Source organism: Anopheles darlingi, chromosome 2 (genome assembly GCF_943734745.1).
Source record: "Anopheles darlingi chromosome 2, idAnoDarlMG_H_01, whole genome shotgun sequence".
Lineage (NCBI taxonomy): Eukaryota > Metazoa > Arthropoda > Insecta > Diptera > Culicidae > Anopheles > Anopheles darlingi.
Window position 1 is genome coordinate 45,503,172 of NC_064874.1, and position 21,044 is coordinate 45,524,215.

At 49.2% G+C, this 21,044-nt stretch overlaps 4 protein-coding genes across 5 annotated transcripts; 1 reads left to right on the top strand and 3 right to left on the bottom strand.

Annotated features, from left to right (window-relative positions):
* The first annotated feature begins 671 nt into the window (after positions 1–671).
* Positions 672–7,720, top strand: LOC125951517 (cholecystokinin receptor type A-like). The gene is made up of 6 exons (XM_049680400.1): positions 672–1,204; positions 4,142–4,307; positions 4,417–4,549; positions 5,465–5,672; positions 5,794–6,002; positions 6,923–7,720. Exons 1-6 carry the CDS (start codon positions 772–774, stop codon positions 7,676–7,678), a joined length of 1,905 nt encoding a protein of 634 aa, XP_049536357.1. The 5' UTR covers positions 672–771; the 3' UTR covers positions 7,679–7,720.
* A 155-nt stretch (positions 7,721–7,875) lies between these two features.
* LOC125951516 (glutamyl aminopeptidase-like) lies at positions 7,876–13,754 on the bottom strand. Of its 2 annotated transcripts, none has more exons than XM_049680399.1 (5): positions 13,706–13,754; positions 10,903–11,954; positions 8,886–10,434; positions 8,745–8,821; positions 7,876–8,662 (listed from the first exon to the last, which is right to left on the bottom strand). In XM_049680399.1, the coding sequence occupies exons 2-5, from the start codon at positions 11,727–11,729 to the stop codon at positions 7,987–7,989; spliced, it is 3,129 nt and encodes a 1,042-aa protein (XP_049536356.1). In that variant the 5' UTR covers positions 11,730–11,954; positions 13,706–13,754; the 3' UTR covers positions 7,876–7,986. The 2 variants fall into 2 exon arrangements, with proteins under 2 accessions (XP_049536356.1, XP_049536355.1); XM_049680398.1 differs by lacking the exon at positions 13,706–13,754 and adding an exon at positions 13,473–13,672.
* Positions 13,755–15,133: 1,379 nt separating this feature from the next.
* LOC125959255 (endoplasmic reticulum aminopeptidase 1-like) lies at positions 15,134–16,058 on the bottom strand. Its single transcript, XM_049692069.1, has 3 exons — positions 15,959–16,058; positions 15,382–15,842; positions 15,134–15,301 (listed from the first exon to the last, which is right to left on the bottom strand). Exons 1-3 carry the CDS (start codon positions 15,987–15,989, stop codon positions 15,134–15,136), a joined length of 660 nt encoding a protein of 219 aa, XP_049548026.1. The 5' UTR covers positions 15,990–16,058.
* Positions 16,059–19,493: 3,435 nt separating this feature from the next.
* Positions 19,494–20,419, bottom strand: LOC125951786 (uncharacterized). Its single transcript, XM_049680823.1, has 2 exons — positions 20,236–20,419; positions 19,494–20,123 (listed from the first exon to the last, which is right to left on the bottom strand). Exons 1-2 carry the CDS (start codon positions 20,267–20,269, stop codon positions 19,885–19,887), a joined length of 273 nt encoding a protein of 90 aa, XP_049536780.1. The 5' UTR covers positions 20,270–20,419; the 3' UTR covers positions 19,494–19,884.
* Positions 20,420–21,044: the final 625 nt, after the last annotated feature.

Below are 21,044 nucleotides of genomic sequence, written 5' to 3' on the forward strand. Positions count from 1 at the left end.
GCAAGGCCTCCCCTGTTTTGGTCCACAGTTTGTCAACTGCCGGTGCCGGTGCTGGTGCTGGTGCCTGGTGCTGGGGTTGTTACAATACCGCCGCAGACAACGCAGAGACGTCGCCGGGCATGTAAGACCGCGTGACAAGCTGTCCGTCATTTCCTGTCCATGTATTCTGCCATGACCCGGATGTCTGGATCGTATTACCCAGCAAAACTAAACCAAACAGAACAATCGGAAAACGCTTCGAACAAGATTAAAAGTAAGCAAGCAGCATACAAGCGATGAGTGACACAGCAACATCACGTTTACTGAAAGACGGCAGACGGGGTGAAAAGGGATTATCCGAAGCTCCAAACCACACAATTAACCTCCGGATGATCGGTATGAGTGGCTTCGTCGTTTGTCGATTAGGAAAGTGATCGACGACACATTTTCAATGTGTCACAATGATGAATGACAGTGTACATACGGGCGTACTCTTCGTGCAGGTCAATCCGGAGGCCACGTGGCCACCTCAAGGCTCGGGAACATCAACACGATCACCAAATTTTGTTTTAAGTTTGACCTGATCACTATATTCTTCTCCAATCCGTTATCTTAATACTGGTTTCTACTTTCTCCCTCTTCTTTCTCCAGCCTTTCACGTGCGAGACCGCACGGACCAACACCATTTTACCAGAAGGATAGAAATGAAAACGCGAACGCTGGCATGTGCTTAGAATAGCGTACCGGACCAACGAACGAACAGAACGAACAGTTGGTGCCAAACCCCCCGACATGATGGATTTTCAGCAACCGATCCCCCGAGGAACCATCGCGACCAACGGTACCAACGTGGACACCCGTGAGGCACTGTACGCGGTGCTTACGAACCATGCTGCCCGGGCGCTCGCCAACCACACGGGTGCGGGCGACCGAATGATGAGCTCATTGGACGACAGCTTGCTAGCCGGCTTGGCACAGCAAAAGCAGCAGTACCTTTACGTGAACGCCACGACCGTCAGCGAGGGCGATACGGCCGAGGAGTACGAGAAAATCCCGACCTGCATCCTGCTACCGATCACCATCTTCTACTGCTTCATCTTCGTCGCCGGGATCGTCGGTAATTTGTCGATTTGCATCGTGATTGCCAAGAACAAGTCCATGCACACCGCCACCAACTACTATCTGTTCAATCTGGCCGTGTCGGATTTTATGCTACTGCTGTTCGGTAAGTGGAAGGGTGGAAGAGAGGCCGCGTACCGCGCGTGCTGTGTGCATTAGCATTCGAATCGTGCAGTGCGTCATCTTCGTCCCTATTCTTCGGGCCGTCTGGCTCAGCAATCTTATTCAATGCTCGTACCTGCGATGTACGATGTTCCCTCGAACAATGGCAAGGGTTGGCCTTGATGTAACGGGGCAAACTTCCAGGTCCAAATGAGGCGCCTTCAGTCTGCAGCCGAATGTCCTTTTTCGTTTCGTTTCGTTCTTGGCCGGAAAATGCCGGCTTCCAGCCGGTGCTACTCATTCATGCATGATTGGCAACTTCGCTCTTTGTTGGAATACACATGAACAATAGCATGTGTGTGTGATGACGAATCATCATTTAGCATCGTCGTATGATGATACATTCTGGATTCTCCTTGTCACACCCTCAAGATCATGCATATTAATTCCGTGATCCCGAACAGTGACAGAGAGCCGACCTTTACCCGGGATAATGTCAATTTCAATTTTTAAAAAGCATACATGGCGACCTGCGTGCCTCGTCTGGGGGCTTCTCGGCCTGTTGGGGGTTTGCGCAAGCAACCAAAGAAGGAATGCAAGCGAAAGAAGGAATGCTTGGCTTTAGCTATATACCCGATACCGCTGCCAACGGCTTCGGGAATGAGCATTTTGCATATTCATACGAACCACATTTGTTCCCCATTTGGTTCTTGGACTCTTGGGCGCTTGCAGCCTGCAGTGAAAACACGACCCACACGAATCCCGAATTCCCGAAAGAAAAACAGCAAAAAATATTGATTTCGTACCTGGTTCCTCGTTAGACCCCGTCCTCGTTAGACGTGGAAAATTGATTTCGATCGTAAGGAATCTGCTATGCCGGAGGGTCCCGTATTTTGCCACCTAGCTGGCTGGCTGGACCTGGGTCCCGGGTATCACTGGCAACGGTACTGTAACCACTTATCACAATCGCAATATGGAAGGGCCACATCATGCCAAACACGATGGTGCCACTGATGCGGAACGTGTGGCCTGCATCGTGCCAGGGTTTGCCTACGCTCTACGCTCGAGATTGCATGGAGACCTCATGCAAAAACCACCTGCTATCGGCCAGGTTCTCCCGTAAATGCCACCGTATGCTCGACATACAGCACCGCCGCCACATACAGATGGTAGGGTATGTGTCGCCACGACAGGTGCCACGACGGCTTGATGCTTGATTTACATTCGAGACCTTTCAAGTGGACCTCATTGGACCCTGTGGTGGTGACATTCAGTTCTCGGAAGTGCAGGCAAAAGTAGGATGCACTTGCAATAAGTGAACCCCCCTCAACATTGTCGGAGGCACCCTTATTGGCCACCGGATGTCAACCGAATGCCCCTTCGGGGCAAGAAACGACCAAGTTTGCTGAGAAACCATCCGAGAGCGATTGGAAAGTTCCGGCTCGGTAACGGTCAAACATTGTTGACCAATGCTGCCACCAGCTGCCACCAGCGCCAAAAAGCTGATTTCCATTTCCTTTGATGATTGAATAAGTACGGCAAACTATTTGCTCCAACTTATTGAGAGTGCTTTCCCCCCTTCTGGATCCGTATGTCCGTATTTCTTTGATAGTTCGTTCTCGTCCCTGTAGCAGAGTCAATAAATTGAGTTACTAACTTACCAATGTAATATCAAATCATATGGAATGTTTATCTTTTCAATAAAATATATTGATTATTCTTTCAAACAATCGTGAGCCACAAGCCATTTTCAGCAATAAAAACAATCAATATTCCACACCCACAGCAATAAGCACGCGGGAGTCCCAGGATTAGAGCAAAACTTTTTATCACTTCCCCGTTCCAACCACCCCCCCGGAGGCGCTGCTTATCGAGCAACAATTATCATCAACGGTATCAATGTGCCATGTGCAACTCAGCATGTTATGTTTTATGAGGTTCAATTCCTACCAGAACCAGCATGGCGGCGGGTCTATTGATCGGGTCGGCCCGCAGACATCCCATGGTTCCATGACCATCATTTAACGATTAGAAATGTAGCACCAAAAATAGCTGCCGAAACGTTTTACGCCAGATTTTGCCCGTAAAATTGACGCAATTAGTGATGCCAACGTTAAGCTCAAACCGGTTGCTTTGATGGAAACCAACCATACTGCTTTTTTGTTGTTTGCTCTTCGCCCTTCAGCGGTCATCAGCGGGAAATGTCTCGTGTAGGGAGTATAGTTTATGAAGGCAATTGGTCAGATGATTGTTAAACAAAGTGCTACAAACAATGGGTGCTGCCACCGAAGCAGTTACACTTTGGTAGTGGTGGTTGGTAGTAACCAACGAACGGTTGGACACGAAACGATGGTTAATCTGCGGCTACAAAATAACAATAAACCATCGGAACTTTATCAACCACGCCCGGGGAACGCCAGATGGCAGATGTCCGAGGTAGGTTGGCGTGCTGCTGGCGATAACCATGGTACCATGGAAACGATTTTCGTTTTTCCATGCCGACGCGTTCAGAACATTTTCCCAATCCCCAAGTCCTCGCAGTGTTGGCCCCGTACTCTGTTGCGTTCGGTTGTGTTCGGTTGTTGGGGGCCACCTGGCGTTGGTAAGCGTTGCCCTAGCAACCCGTGTACGTGCACCCGCCACCGACCGATCCGAACCGAGCCTACCACGGTACATATTACAGATTTGCCTCTGCAACTGATCTGTAACCAGTAGGCTTCGTCCAACCGCATACCGCACCACCGACACACGAGCGAGAGCAGCAAGTGGTTTCGTCCGATCGAGTGCATCGACGAGCGCGCTGGGCCCGTTTATGAATATATTGCTTCCGGAAGTAACCGGATACTTTGTAGCCGGAAGGAAGGATGTTTCGCAACAGCGCGGTCGGCTTGCTGTAATCGTAATCCCTCTCGTTTCTCTTCTCCTCCATTTCTAATGCCAGGAATGCCGCAGGAGTTGTATGGCACGTGGAACCCACTGGCGTACCCGTTCAATCAGGTTGCCTGCATCATCACGGGTCTAATGTCGGAAACGGCTGCCAATGCAACGGTCCTCACAATCACGACGTTCACCGTCGAGCGTTACATCGCAATCTGTCATCCGTTCCGGTAAGCAGCAGCATCGGCAACAACAGCAACAGCAGGAGCTAAGCATTTGCTGGGCAAATTCCGATCGAGCCTTACCATGTTCACGTTCCTCTCGCCCACACACACACAGATCCCACACCATGTCGAAGCTGTCCCGGGCCGTACGGTTTGTCATTGTCATCTGGCTGGTGGCGTTCGGACTTGCGACGCCGCAAGCACTACAGTTCGGCATCGTGGAATCGCCCGGTAGTCGTCTCTGCACGGTAGGTACCAGCTTTGGTGGATCCGAAGGTCTCCGCAGCTGGAGCTGGTATGCTGGGCATTGTGCAGCATTTCGCTTTTATCACATTTTCGAACATCGTAAACGGAATAGTCGGTTGGAAAAACTCTCGTCAATATTCTGTTTTCACTGCAAGCTCTAATGGATTCGGCAGCCGCCGGCGGTTCCCCGCCCCCCCTTCTTGGACGTTTTCTTATCGTTGTTCAACGATAATAAGCAGAATTTTCCAATTGCCATCATGTCTCTCATTACCATTTTGCTGTCCCCATGAGAGTTGCAGAAGAAACAGAAAATAAATAAACAGCATTGTTTGTCCTTTGTGCTAGGCACGCGAAAACACGCCACTGCTGGCTACTTCCGAGGTCCGTGGAAATAATCGAACCGTAGAAGCAATTTTCAATCGAAAACTTATTAAAAACATTTCGCCTCTTCGGCCAGCGATTGATTCATCGCCCCCAAAACGGCCATCGTTCACGGTTTTGTTGATACCAACTTAATGGTACAGCAGAAAGAAAAATCTCTCAAAGCCCAACCCCAGATTGATACATTGAAAATCCATCGTTGTACGTAATTTTCGGCGAAATGATTTTTCGGAACTTTCGGTTTTTGCTTGAGGATAAATGGCACCTAGTGCCGGCCAATGATACGGTTATATCTATCCTCCCGGCAAAAGGTGCCCATTCAGCGGCCACGGTGCGCATCGAATCTCGAAAATTCGTTCGTAACCGTCCCACGGAGCCGCGTTGGCCAGTAGACCGCAAACACGTGCCTCTTCATCCATCATAACCACTGAGAGTCTGTGCGTAGGAACAGCATTATGGCACCGGCCAGCAAAGCTCCCATCTCTCTATCACGTTTTCTGTCCATCTGTTCCCGCGTCCAAACCTATCCTATCTAGATCAAAAACCGGCATTTCAACCACGCATTCGAGGTGTCCGGTGCTCTGTTCTTCGTCGGACCGATGACGCTGATAGCGGTGCTGTACGTGCTGATTGGAATTAAGCTTCGGAAAAGTAAACTGCTGCAGGGCGTTAAGCGTGCATCGAGCGACTATGCGGCACGGTCCCGGGGCGTGAGTGCACAAACCAGGGTCATCCGAATGTTAGGTAAGGTGGTACGGAGGGGATATGGTGATCGGGTACCGCTGATGCGATTGCTTTCAATTGTATCCATCTGCATCTGCACTGGCTCTGGCTCTGGTCCTAACGGTTCTTTCCCTTTCTGCAGTGGCCGTCGTGGCAATGTTCTTCATCTGCTGGGCACCATTTCACGCGCAGCGCCTGATGGCCGTGTACAGTACGAACACGAATAGCATATACTTCTACAAGGTCTACACGATACTGAACTTCATCTCCGGCATACTGTACTTCCTGTCAACCTGCATCAATCCCCTGCTGTACAACATCATGAGTCACAAGTTTCGGGACGCCTCGAGGGTAAGTTGCTCTGCGCTATTGTTGGATACCAGATGGCACAATGTGCATACGTCACGTGCACCCATGTTTGCTGATGAATGAACTGATTGTTATCCTCACAACACCATGAAAAAGGAAATTTTCTGCCAAACCAAGATATGGCCCTGTCGCCAAGTTAGCGTGATAAGTTTTAATCGAATCGACGAACCGTCCAGACCAATCAAAAGTGAATTCAATTGAGCGCTGCGGTCGTGGGCTACGGACAGAAGCGAAGTCTGAACAAAAGCATGTCCACATGGTCCTTTCTATGGACGATAAATGGCGACACTTTTTGTAATACTTCAGCTCCAACATACAGAAATCGCTTTAATACCGTGGCAACTACAACGTAGAACTATAAGCACGACCTCATCGTTAGTGATCGTGCCAGTTATCCACAACTTCCTGGCCATGAAACTACCGGGGGGAAGCAAGCGCCGTGTAGCATTCAACATGTTCCAAACGGAATAGTCCTCCTGCTGACTAAGACCCTTCAACTTTCTCCAATCCGATAGGAATCCCTTCGGGTAGCAGCATGTGGTTGGGACAGTTTCGTCGTATACTACGCACAAAAAGCAGGTCAGGGCTCTGTCAGTATTCGAAGCGCTAGATATTATCGTCCTTCAGTGGAACCATTACCAAACTCGCTGGCAGTACGCTGGTGGTGGCTGCGCGGGGGTATTGCTTCGATAAATAGTTAGGTCGTTCCCTCTCGCGCACTTTATTGATAAGTGAACATGGGTTTATGTTGTGGGGGAAAAACTTTTCGATAAACGACTAGCAAATGATATCGGCGACAGATGGACATGAAGCATAACTTATTAGAGTAACATCTAATAAGTAGTGTAATAATAGCAGCAATATTAGCTAATAATTGAATCCATTTCCTTGTATACTTTCAGCACACCTTAAAGGTCACATGTTGTGGTGGCAGTCGCCTCCGGTTCGATGGTCACCACCATACGTACAGTGCTGTCTCACGCTACGGTGTAACCGGGGCCGGATCTTTCAAGTTCAACTCGAACAACATGACTTGCATCGGTGCGGGTATTAATTTGGGAACGGCCGCCTCCGTTGGCCAAGGTGGAATGGCGGGACTACCGGCGGCGACAGCATCGGTTGCTGGTGCAGAACAGCATAGCGATCTTTGCCACCAGGAGTCGGATATGTCGCTGTTATCGAATGACCAGCGACACCGTGGGACCCCGGGACGCTTCGCACGGACCAACATGCACTGCGTTTCGATCAGTAGTAGCCAATCGACGACCGGTACGAACATGAGCAGCAATGGTAAGCTGAATCGTTCGAACGGTTCCATCAGACAAGACTGTCGATTGACACCACTCCCCGCTTCTGGTACCACCGCCACCAATGGCGATGGTGATACGGCGGGCCGGCTCTCGACGATCGCGGAAAAGCTACGTCGCGGTACGAAGAAGGTGCTAGCGTTCAGCAAATCGCCCGTGAGCACACCCTGCAAGTCACCGAGCGCAAGCGTGACGAATGAACGGCGGAAAGAGTATCGGAAGCGTCACAGCTGCGACAGCGTCGATACGAACACGATCAGCAACTCTAGCCTGAAAGAGTTCGATGAGGACGAGTTTTCTAGCGCGGAGCTGGCACGCTTTATGGCCGAGGTAAACAGTGAGATACGCTAGGACAGCTAGCGATACGCCGCCGAAAATCCAGGAGATAGAGCGAGAATCCAGTACAAACCAAACCGACGGCTCCTAGTGACAACGTTAGCGGGTATCAACGAATGGGAACAGTACGGAGGAGTGTTTGCGGTGTTTCCGAAATGGAACGGAACGAAAGGTGCCCAAAGAACAATTACAAAGTAAACACACAACACACAAAGAAATAAGAATGTAAGTTCCGCATGCGTACCTGCAACCTTTTATGTCTTAGCGTACAATGGAGAAAAGGAAAGTAAAGGAACGGAAATACGATAGAGGCACTACGTCGTCTAGCGCCGGGTCGACTCGGTACCACCTCCGACGGTCAGCACCTCCGACAACCAGGTAGCTACATTCTGCTCATTCCGCTTGAGCCAGCTAATGTTGTTCTGTATGTTTTCCAGGGCCTGTGCCCGCGCTGCCGCCCCTGCGCCAGCCTCCGGATAGCGGGCGAAGAAGTCCTGCAGCTCCATCAGTCGGGCCTGCGTCGTGAAGCGGCCCGTAATGGACGGGATCATGCGACCGAGATTGCGCTCACCGATCGTAAACCGATTCACCAAGCGTTCCCAATTCTCGCGCACATGTTCCCAGGCCACCTGCTCACCGTACCGATTGGCGGCGATGTTCTGGATGCAGTTCAGCTGATCCTGCGTGCGTACCACGTCCACGTCCCAGGAGAGATCCAACAAGCGGCGCATGACGCGCTGGTCCGGATAGGCAGTCAGCGCCGCCATCAGTTTGGCCTTTTCGTTCGCATCGCTTTCCTCCTCGTACCGCTTCAGCACCTTCTCCCAATCGGCAACGCTCACGCCCGACTGTATACCGTACGTGTACACGATCGAGCGAATATCGGGATGGATGACATCGTTGTTATTGAGCCACCTTTTGAATCGCTCACCAGCCTCACTGAGGCATTCCGGATGGCCGACGGTGCACGCTACATCCAGCACGGTGGTGCGCAGAAGACTGAAAAGAATGAAGCACAAGGAGCAGATTCAGCAATCATCACATCGATCGTTTCTTCGATCGCACTTTGATTGTTACGTACTTTTTCATGTGTTCATTCTCCTGCGGATCCCAGCCGACACTCGTAACCACTTCTGACACTAGCTGGCGGGTATATTGCTGCAAAAGAAGAATGAACCACCGTAATGAGCGATTGTATTGTATGGAGAAGGAGACCACTTACCGTAATGTGATCGTACGAGATGTAGTTGTACAACAGATTGCGAATCGATTTCAGCTTACTGGCAATAGCCGACCAGGGAACATACTCCTGCTCCTTAACTAGATAGCGCGTCAGTTCCAGCGCGACGGAGTAGTTCAGCAGCGAAGCATCGGCAAGTGCAAAGGCATCGTTCAACAGGCCCGTCCGATCACCGATGGTGAACGTGTTCACATTGGCGGTCAGCGCCTTTGCAAACTCGTTCCACATGCTGTCGGGATAGTTCACTCGATAGTAACCCACTTGCTGGTAATTAAACTTTACCCAGCCGTTCGGTCCACCAGCATCCTTGATTTCAAGCAGTACAATGTCGTCCTTCGGTGGGAACCACATCCTCCGGACGTTGCCGTTGTCCGAACTGATGTACGTAAGTGGGATGTACCAGCGATACCCGAACGGTGACACTTCCGTCTCCTGGCTGGCCGCTTCCTGATCGGCAAGAAAACGTTTCTGACGCAAGATGTACTGGGCATCGTTGACTTCGACCGTCACCACCGGGAATCCTTTCTGCTTCGTGAACGTGTCCATCACATCCGACACGCTAACCTCCGTTACCAGCTCGTCCAGCTCGGTCATCAGATCTTCCGAGACACCACTAGCGAACTTGTGCTTCTCGAGGTACTGCGTTACGCCCTGTTGGAAGATGGGTGGTGTCACGAAATCCTCCAGCATGCGTATCACTGAGGCACCCTTCGAATAGGTGATGGTATCAAAGATCTCCGTTATCTGGTTCGGGTTTTCGACCGACACAACGATCGGATGCGAACCGAGCGTGGCGTCCAACGTCAGCACACCGTGCAAATCGTCTATGATGAACTGCTCCTTGATGCCCCAATCCGGTTCCGCTTTCTCAATGCCCTTGTACTCGATGTAGCTAGCGAAGCCCTCGTTGAGCCACAGCTCATTCCACCACTTCATCGTGACCAAATTGCCGAACCACATGTGGGCCAGCTCGTGCGCAATCACACCAGCAACACGCTGCTTATTGGCCGTACTGCTGGTTTCGCTGTTGTACAGGATCGATGTTTCGCGGTACGTTACCAGGCCCCAGGTTTCCATGGCACCGGACACAAAGTCCGGAATCGCCGCCATGTCCAGCTTCGGGAGTGGATACGGGATGCCAAAGTAATCTACATAATGCTCGATGATGACGGCTGCCGTGTCCAGCGCATACAGCGTGTTATTCTGTTGCAAGGGTGTCGCATAAACTCGCAACGGGAACGGATCTCCGTACTTTGGTTTAACCAGACGCTCCCTATACATAAAGTCGCTGACAATGAAGACTACGAGGTAGGTGCTCATGCTGACACTCCGTTCGAAGGTGGTCGTGGCCAGACCGGGTGACGGTGTATTTTCCGCGATTTCGCTCACGTTCATGTTGGATAGCGCCTCGTAGCCATCGCCGATCGGATGCACCAGATGGACCGTATATTCCGCCTTCAGATGAGGCTCATCGAAGCACGGGAATGCCTGCCGGGCGAACGTGGGCTCGAACTTTGAGGTTGCAATTTTTCTGCAATTATAAAATGTTATTATTACTGGGAGGTGCACGAAGTGAGATATTTTAAATTATAACAAATGTTGAAAAATAAAACATCATTACTTGAACCAACTGTTTCTTGAATCTCGTTTTCCTCACATTAAACTCCCTCTCGAAGGTTTCGATGTGCCGTTCCCTAGCAACATCCTTCTCCTCTTGGTTCCCACAATCTGAGGATTGTTCAACGAGGATCAATCAACTGTCCGATGCTCGAAAATGCTCTCACAGATAAGACAACCGAGTTTCTATTTGCGGGCAGACGCGGCACCCGGTGCTATCTTGGTGGTGTCAAAAGGAATTGAGGGTCCATTCCATTCCGTTTCAACGATAACGAGCGGATGTTTGGCTCTCGAAGTCACACAATTGTACCCCAGCGAAGTAATCATAAGCTGTGAAGAAGGCTGGATCAACCGCTGGATGAAGCTCCGTTTAGAGAATTACCTCGTCTTGTTTGTCACCTTATCACGGTACTGGCTGCTGTAGAACCCGATGATACGATCCGCCAGGCTACCGTTAAACTGCAAGCTAAGCCGGTAATCACCGGCAGCGATATCGTCCTGCGTTTCGATCACCCAATACTCGTGCTCCGGAACTTCGTAGGCCCGCCGGATGCCGATCTCCTGTCCATCCGCCGGGGCCCGGGCATCGTTGGTCAGCAGCAGGGCACGCAGCTCGGTGTCGGTAATGGTCAACCGTTTGCTGTGCAGTACGATGTAGTTCGTGACCTCACTCACGTTGAGCTCGATACCGACCGTGCCGCTGAACGTTTCGCTCGTAAGATCGGTCTGCAGCCGCAGCTCGTAATGCACCGGTTTAACGTGTCGCGGCAAGCGGAAACCCAGCGTTCGCACAATCTGCTCACCCATCTTAAACACTCGATTCATAGAACCGGCCACGGGAGTGTGTTCGCGCGAATTAAACACGGAATTTGGAAGGAAAATTGTGCTGCGATTTTCGTCCAACCGATTATCATCCAACAACAACACCGCACTGTCAGCTGTCAAATCCGAGCTGACGTCTGTCAGATTGTGCGAGGAAAAACGGCGCCCAACGGTGACCAGGGCGAGCAGCAGGCAGAGGCAGAGAACGAACAGAAACGCGCACGTGGCCAACAGCGAAAGAATAACGATCGACCGGCGGCGCTGCTCACGTTCCCGTTCATCAGAAACCACCGAGGGACGGCGGGAGGAATGCGGAATGTGGCCTGCCGGTCGAATGCCGCCGGTCATCGCGGCACCCACCCCGACCACGGTCGGCTTCACTGTCATGGGTTACACTTGGGGTCTTCTTCACACACCGAGGACGACTTGATCTTGCGCGCACAGCAGAACATACAGCGCGGATGCTCATTTAATGCACCGGCACACCAAGCTATTGCACCACACTCTTTACGGGGACACACTCGCGGTGACACCGATTCTGCTTGCACACTACAAACGGGCGACACTGCGTGCAGGCACCAAACACGGCTAGCTCGTTGCACCTGATGCAGGCTAGAAACGTAAGCACAAGGTCACCCTTTCGATTCGATTGCACACAACGTCCATTAGCTAATCGCAGCACGCCATTTAACTTGCGTTCCGCTACATTCAATGCTGGCTGGTGGTGGTTCGACCTAAGTCGAGTGCGGTACGCACGTGCACGTGTTTGCTACCCTAAAACACCGGGAAGGCCATCGAACGAAGCGTTACGTAGAGTGTTGCTACAAACATCGTGCTACCCGTAACATCCGCGAACTAAAAACCAATTTTCAAGCTCCCACCTCCCACCGAACCGCTCTTTCGCAGCCAAAAATGGGTGCATGGTTATGTGATGAGCGTGGCCACCAGTGGCGATGGTGGTAAGTGTTCAATCGAAAAATGATTCACCCTCCACTTCTTTTAGTTAAATTCGTCTCACGTCGCACGCCCGTCGACGACACTGACGGACAGCGTTAACCGGCAACGGCGAATCAAAGTATGTCAAAGCACATGCTCCAGTCACTCAATATGTACTACGCGCTTCGCACTTTGGGAGAATACTTTCCCAAAAACATGCGCGCTACGCTTATCGATGTGTGTCATGGGAGTCATCACCGCGGTGGCCACTCGCTATTGTTTGAAAGTTGATTGGTTTCGTTATGTTGCTTTTCGGGAGTTCAGAAGGGTTCACGCAGCGATCTACCGCAGCCGGGTCGGTATAATCGAAATTAGTGTCCCCACTCGGCTCATGAAATGTAGATTAGTATGGCACATTATTATCTATAATTTTCACGAAAACAATACCACCAAAACACGGGAGAGATTCAATCAACTTTCCATCAAACAAATGCTGGAACAATCGGTTAGATGCGGGGGTTTAGGCAGCGGGTGTTATAACACCATACCCGTGTTCCTCGTGACCATTTGCATTGAATTTCCATAATTCCAGCAGCGAAAGTGTCGAATCCACATTTGCAAACGGTCAGCGAAGGTTGGATGGAGGTTCGACAAAAATAGTCATCGTTTGGTTCAACTTCCAGCGCCACTTTCTTCAACGCGCACGATCCCAAGCTCACGATCACATCGGTAAGCGTAACAATCAAAGCATCTTCGGATTTCGACCATTTGATGCTCCCAATCGTACGCTCATTACCCGCTCGACCCACGGGTCCAATTGAACAAATGATCTTTCCACAAGGTCGCAACGTCAAGCGAACATCATCACTACATCATGATCGAGACACTCGTTTGTTTGCTCTAGCTGAGCCACTCGTACTGCTCACCGTCACAAAACATCCGCAATCCACCGCGATCACGATCGTAAGGTACACGATAGTTGTTCTTAAACCACCACCACCACCAGCACATCATAACAGCTGCATCCTCAAGCTCCGGATCGGGATGAGAAACCCTAACAAATTTGCCAAAAAACCTGTTTTTGTATCTTTCGCCCCTAAAAAAGGGTATCCTCGAGAGGGGGGACGGGTTCAATTCTTCCTCTCACTTGGATACCCTACTCCTCCTCAAACCCTCAGGACTGCATTCTTCAACCTTTTTCTTTCTCTCGCTCTCGCTCCCGCTCGCTCGCTCACTGTTTTTATCGCAATCTAGCAGCCACTGGTGTGCACGCAGTTCTTTTTACGGTATCTCCCGGTTCCGAGTGTTTGGCGTTTTAGAGACGAAACGTTATTTATCCTTTCACCAATCACGTTGACGAAGACACTAGTGACACCGTTTACTGCAAAGAATCCCATCACAATAGTTGGATGCCGGCATCTACTGACCGAATCCGTACACGACGGCACACTGTGAAATCCGATCGCACCGCGATCACCCAAGTGACTGAGCTAGCGGCGCAAATGTTGGCGCTGCTTTGCCTTTCTGTAGCGCCGAGTGACGACGATGTCACTACGTTTCCACGGCACAGTGCGGTAAATGGGGGGGGTCATCGTGTGGTACCTAGGGCCAACACGCTACGATGATCATTACCCGCGCTCGACGCTCCCCGAACAGACGATCGTCTAGTCAATTTGTCATTCATTTTTTTCCCTTTTCGACTCTATCTTTCTCTTTTTCTTTTTTGCTTCTTTCCTTTGCGCTCTCTCCACCAGCTGCGTTCTATCGTTGCTACCGTGGTCGGTGGCTTATTAGCTTTGATCAAGTGAAATTAGCCACTTCACTAGAGAGGCGATCCTCAGCTACCAGCTAACACGCACCCGTCATAGTATTAGCGGCGTGAAGGCCATCCGCGACCCTATGGTTCCCACAAACTTGACCTCTTCGTGGTACCGGTGATTGAACAAAGAGAAAGATGCTGCAAATGATGAGCTGAAACGCCTTCCAAATCATCTACCGGTGGTGATTTGCTCGATAAGTACATCGAACGTATCGTTCACGAATTCGAATCTCAAACCACCCTGCGTTCCGGTCAATCATGAGCCCGAGATGATTAGACCTATACCCCAGCACTTCACTTTCAATTTCTACAGCCATCGAAGCAGCATCTACGATTACAATGTCTGCCGGCCGCAACCCGCACCTTCCTGCCCTTAACGGCACTATCTTGTCTCGGCGACGTCAATAGGCATGTCGAGTGAGATAAAGCTTAATTATCACTGGACATGTCACGTGGTCGAGCTGGTCGTGTTGCAAACGGGCTGGCCGCTCGCATCAGCTGGTGCGCTGCCGTTGGCGCCCTGGACTTGGACGGTAGAGAAATGGAAAACAGGAAAACAGGCGCCAACACATACACTTACGTTACGAACAGCTTCCGCAGAAACCTGGCCTTCAACCTGAACCGATCGATATAGCGACATTCCGTTCGATTACGTCCGTGGCGCTCATTTGTTTGCAACATAAACCGCGAACGCGATGACGAAACATAACAGTGAGGGTTTGAGCGTCGCGGCAAGCTACGCTATGCTGTGCTATGCAAAGCCCGCCAGGGTGAAAAGATCAGGTTTCTATCGGAAGTAGTTAAGCGCCACCGAGTACCGCCACCAGCTGCCCGAGTTCCGAGTGGCACTTCACTCTCGAGTGGCTTGAGGTTTTGAGGTAAAGCCGTTCGGCCCGGGAAGGTTATTTATAGCTTATGCATGAAACGATCGAAAGAGCCTTTGCAAAAACAAGCAAACACCGGTCAGTACCAACCGCGGTAATCGGTGCAACCAAACGCGCTGCGCTGTAGCGCATTCGTAATCTACTGTTGATACTTACACTTCGGTGCCGGTCTCCGAGCGGTACGAGCTGGAGTAAAATCCAACAATCTGCTCATCCAACCTGCCGCTGAACTCGATCGTCAACTCCGATTCGAACTGGGCGCCCAAGTTGCCATTCAGGTTGATCTCCAAAAGGCTACGCACGTCATCGAAACCATGGTCCTGCCAGACGATCACAAATCCTTCGTCAAATGCGTGCCGTGCCAACACCAAACCTAGCCCGCCCCTCCTCTTCTGCTTACCTTATAAGCTAGAGACGTATCGTTGTGGCACTTGAATTCCACATGGCCTATCTGTAACAGATGGCTATGAAGCACCACTCGATTGGTGGCTTGTGTCGTGCGGATCGTAATCGTGGTTCGGCCAGTGAAGGTACCAAGCGCCATGTTCGGGTGCAGCAGAAGATCGTAGTGTAGCGGTACGTTATCCTGCGGTAAACGATAGTTGATCCCACCACCAGGAGTCTCAGTAGCGACGCTGACGGTTGTCGATTCCAGGGTTACAGTTGTATCTTCGTTGGAAACCGTGGTAGTGGGAGCGTCGGGAGTGGTAGTCGTCGCGATTAAGGCATCGATCGTTTCCTGACATCTTGACAAATCAGCTGCATTGTTGTTGTTGGACACCGCTAGCGCAATGGTAGTGATCACCATGGCGAACAAGGCGACGGCCAGAAAAGTGGTGGCTTTGTTTTTCAGTATCCAGTCTATGAAAACGTGAAACGGTATATCATTGATTCGTTAGTTTTGAATCTTGCCTTACCGCTCAAGCGCTTTCTTTCTTCGGCTTGCGCAACACGCGTCGAACTGGTTTTATGCTTACCTTTCGACTGTTGAACTATTTGATTGACCATTTTTCGGTATGGTCAGCTCGGAGGGCGGTTGTCGTATCTTAAAATTCCAACCAGCCAGCAACCGCACCGTCACTGATTACCACCGTACGTTATCGCGGGAACAAACAGTAAGCGGTGGCGCAAAAGCGTGCTCTCCTCAAAAACCACCCGGTTCGGTGGACGGTCCAATGCGAACTGAACCGATACGGGATGACGGAGTCATGAGATTCGAAATGACGCCGAACGATACGCGTTGCCTATTTGTAAGCCCCTTCCAGATAAGTCGGCTTAATTTCGACGGTCCTGATAGCGATGAAGAGGGCCTCAAATGGACGATTTTAGTCGATTACAGCCCTTTAAATAGTGGCTATTCACAACCAATGCCAGATGCTATGGTATTTACGGATAAGGGTATGACAGTCTGGTTTATCTGTGGCACTACAACTGGAAAGAGACATGAATATACTTAGAGATCGGGGAATGGGGAGATTCAAAAACCAGAATAAATATCATTGTGCGTCGGTGCCGCATACGTTATCGGCCGAGAATTGTGTTTCGTTTCGTTACAGTGACGACAGAAAACAATAGTATAGCCAGGCAAAAATATGATTGGCGCCATGTGAGCATTTGAGATACGCAAAAAGTGATCTGGGTTGGTAGACTAATCGTGAAGACGAATAGAAGCGAACACTGTCTCTTTGCTATCATCAAAAGACTGCGCCATGACGACAGCCTGCTTTCAACCTGAGGCTAGAGAGGGCAATCAGTGACTGTGAAGTGGAGACCTACGGGATTATGCTCTTCAAATAAACCCAGATCTTGGCGTAGGCCGATGACGTACATATGAGAAGATTCTCCGTTGTAACGCAAGCTTCCATATGGATAGGGTCAGCTGCGAAAGACTTGACCTAAGGTCTTCATCGAGATAATCAGATTTCGAAATCATTCCGAAAGAATAGGACAGGTGGATTCATGATCGTGAGCGGATCAAAAATCATAAGGAGGACAAGAGTGTTGGTTAATTATAGCGCAACAAATAGGTAAGTAATACATTATTTGCGTTCATAATAGAAAAAAACATGGTCGCTAATGGTCGCTGCGGCTAGTTGTCGTGATGGTGCCTTGTCATCTATCTATCCTGAACAGTATCGATTGTATCCCTGATTGCTTTTTCGTTTAGTGACTGGGCACTGCTTTCCTTCAGCAATATCGGATCGGAACCCTACCGATTTTGGTGTGAATTAATCTTCATTTTCGATTTCGATAGCCCAGAGGAGACGGCCGTTCTCCTCCTCCGGTTTAGGTTTCCTCCTTCCTCCTCTATCAACGGTAGGTGCATTGCCGTTTATCAAGTCGATATTGGAAAATAGTATCTCGATAAAATGTTTAGAAATGCGACACCAAATTGCAAAATGTAGGTTTTTGGAAAAACCGCTTCAAAGTATTGACCCATGAACGAAGTGCGATTTTTCGAAATACAATATTTTTCTTTATTTTACGTCGATTAATCTAACAATCGCCCTGTCGAGACGAGACGACTCCATAGTTCCTGCCTGGATTCGGCAGCACGTGGTGCGTTTTAGGATCGAATTTTCTAAATCGCAATGTTGCCAAGGACCTCTTTCGGCCTCCGTAACGTGACAGTGGAAGTACTCGTCCTTACTAGACTGAACCACAAGTTACAAGACCTTCCTCGCGGATTGGGAAGGACGTTCGCATATAGAAATCCCTTCTACCACGATGAAGGCGCACTGAAGCACTATCATTTCCGAATTTGGAATCGCCAGTTGGACGAGGGGTTGTTGCGAGACATTTTCTTAAGCATCCTGACCTTTTTAAAGTGAAACCTAAGCCTGATTCTGAGATTCATTAAATAAACTATTAATAAATCATTTTATGGTGCCTATTCCCGTCAGGCGTTACTTGACACCTCAGGCGACAAATTTATTTGGTTCATTTTCGAGTTCATTATCGCCTAAGAAAATCACCCAGGCGATCGCTTTTTTGCTGGTGACCTGCTGGTTTTTGCCGGTTGCCTAGCCAAGGTTTGTTCGATGCCAATCTGTGCAAGCCAGGAGCAGGAGTGGACCTTTCGGGACAGGAAAATGTGTTGGATCCATCGCTGGGTGGTCAAGAGCTGGTTTTCTAGCCCGTGCGGCCTCACTGTTCACCGAAATACCTTCAGCTGGGCGCCTTCTCCTTCAGTACTGGGACGTTTTGTCAAAGTCAGTCGCCGGCACTAGCCTCTCCTGGCATACCACCGAAACTACCAGAGCTGGTTGAGTTCCTTTCGTCTGGGAACTTCAGGAAGCAATTAACAGCAAGAGGTTTAGAGACGGTTATAGACGTTTAAGCAGTTAGTTAGTGTAGTGTAGTTAGTTTCTAGTGAGGTTGGTAGGTAGTTAGTTAGTGAGGTAGTTTTAAGGAAATTATCAGTGTAAGATTTACGAAAACTGCCTAAAAGCAAGGACGAAGTTAGGAAAATGAACAGCTAGGCTATTGACCGCTTTGCATTGAGCCGCCACAAATTTGCTAGAGGAACCAGAGTGACCAAATTCGCGTCTCGCTACCTCCTGCTAAATGACCTGCGGAAGGCTGAACGTTCTCAAAATCCACTGGCAGGCGCCTACTTTGTGTTTTCCTGCAAAGGTGCTGGTGGTGACTTGTAAGAGCGGTTAGTATTGGCGGGAGTTTTGAGCTCGACTCACAGCCCCTTTTACTCGACTTTTCTGGCCCTTAACTCGACTTTTCAAAAAACTCGTACCGTACCGCTTTTCGCCCATAGTGCGAAATATTTCAAGTTTGAAAGCACCATTTGAAATCACTGTTACCGTTGAAAATTAACGCGAAAATTGAAAAATTAGGAAAACCCGGGTCAAAAGATAATTTTAAAAGGGTTAAAGCCAATATTTTGTATCAAAGCAGTTAAAAACAGAGCCAGAGAAAAAACAAACAATAAAGAACCAAAACAGCATGGAAAGACAAGTCTAATGAATCCGTGTCCGATCCGAAAAAGGTGACTAAAGGTCGATAATATTTGCGGATGATGGAAAAGGAATGGAACGACTACAGCAAGAATTCTTGACCCCCCTATAACCAGACTGACACTTGAGAATGGCATAAAGTGAAGGCAATCCAAAAAAATCAATTATTTTATTGCAGAAATCCGAAAAGGATGCCAGAACTGAAATGCTATCAAAGTCATTGTGGGCGATCAATGGTTAACTTAATGGTAATGTGACGGAAGGACGTATAAATGGATGGAAATTGAAATGAAGAGTTATGTAGTTCGATTTTTTTCTATTTCTTTGAAACCACTGAAATTGAAACCATACAACGAAAGGCATTTTCCAACAGCTCTTACTGAGCCCTGCTTGAAAATGGTAGAATAAGAGTATATAGCGATTAGAATGGCATGCTACGCTGGTCGTTAAGCTACACTAACAAACGGTTTGGAAATTGATGTTCGACCCGAAAGTAATGTTATATACGCTTGACCTGCTTTCCCACCTGAAATGTACGCCACACTAAAGGGCGTTGGTAGGTGAGCCATATTGTTGAACAAACATTAGAGCCACACAATCACGTCCACCATATCTCTACCGTTTCATCTAAGCACGGACTGACTGGAGTGAGTCATATAGCCAGGCTATCTTATCAGGCTATCTGTGAATTACACCCGGCTGGCATCTGTCAACGGAACTGTCCAGGTAGTCGTGCACGGCAATATCCACTCTTTAAATTTAGGCGGTAAGCTAAAAAACTAAAAATAAAGAACAGCTTCCTGTCGGATTGTTTCTTAGTTTAAATATTTATTGTTCGATTGCTCGAGATGCACAAGGCAACATGCTTTGTTACAGCATTTAGTTCAAATCTTACGCACTACTTCAATCGGTTCTCTGCGATCATTCGGTCATTACGTTCCACCAGAAGGATTTGGTACATCAAGAGTAGTAGGAGTAACAGTAGGAGCATCGGTAGGGACGGTAGGTACAGGAGTCGTTGTTGGGTTCAGAAGATCGTACAGCCGTGCTTCGCACACTTCCAAGTCACTCGCATTATTGTTGTTCGAAACTGCCAGCGCTATCACGGTGATTACGAACGCAAAAAGGGCCACACTCAGAAAGGTGACCAGCTTATTGTTCATGATCAGATCTGGGGAATCACAGAAAGAGCACCACCAATTCGTTATCATCCTCAGCGGTACTGCATGCCGGTATGGACTTTGTCCACACTGCAACCAACACCCTAGAGTTGAAACACTCACCACCGAGATTGCTCATAATTTGGCTACAACCCATCTTGAAGATTTAGACACAGCAGCAAACGCCGCTCCTTCCCCAAGTTGAAACAACGAGTCAACTCTTGGACTCCGAAGATTTTCGATTTGATGTGCCAGTGACTTCAAAGCTGCTGCTAACACAGGTCCTCCACTGAAGTTGACGCACAGATGAACACTACTCGAGCAATCCGGTGGACAGAAATGGCACACCACCTGCTCGGCAGGTGCCACTATCGCATTACACAGACATACACATCTGATAAGACATAATATCGCGCCGCGTGATAACACAGCCATTTATCGATCCGCCTTGGTTTTTTGGGTTACGTCGTGAGATTTACGGAGACTGGGACGTATTTGAGAATTTGTAGCATTGCAGCACCTTGCATGCAGTACGAGTCGGTATGTGTGGTCTTATCACCAAAAACGCGTTGCCGGCCTCGAGGCAAATCGTTTCATTGGAATTTTATGCAACCCTATGCTCTGCGCTATCGTTCTAGGGTAGTGCAATCAACTAAGAAGATAAGTGTTTACCTATTTATGTGTAATGAGACCAGCGGTTTGGCAACTAGACAGTGAATCACGCGCTGGAGTATTGCCGAGAGATAGGAACAAGAGATTGTTTATGTATTGGGAGATAAAAGAATCCCGGAAGAACTTGCTGTCATAGACACTTATTCCTATCATTCGTTTGGATGGGTACTCGGCTAGGTGTGTGCGATACTTCGGGCGATAGCACAAGCACATTAGCAGCGAACAAATCATTCAAGTGTACCTGTAAACTATCTAACCTT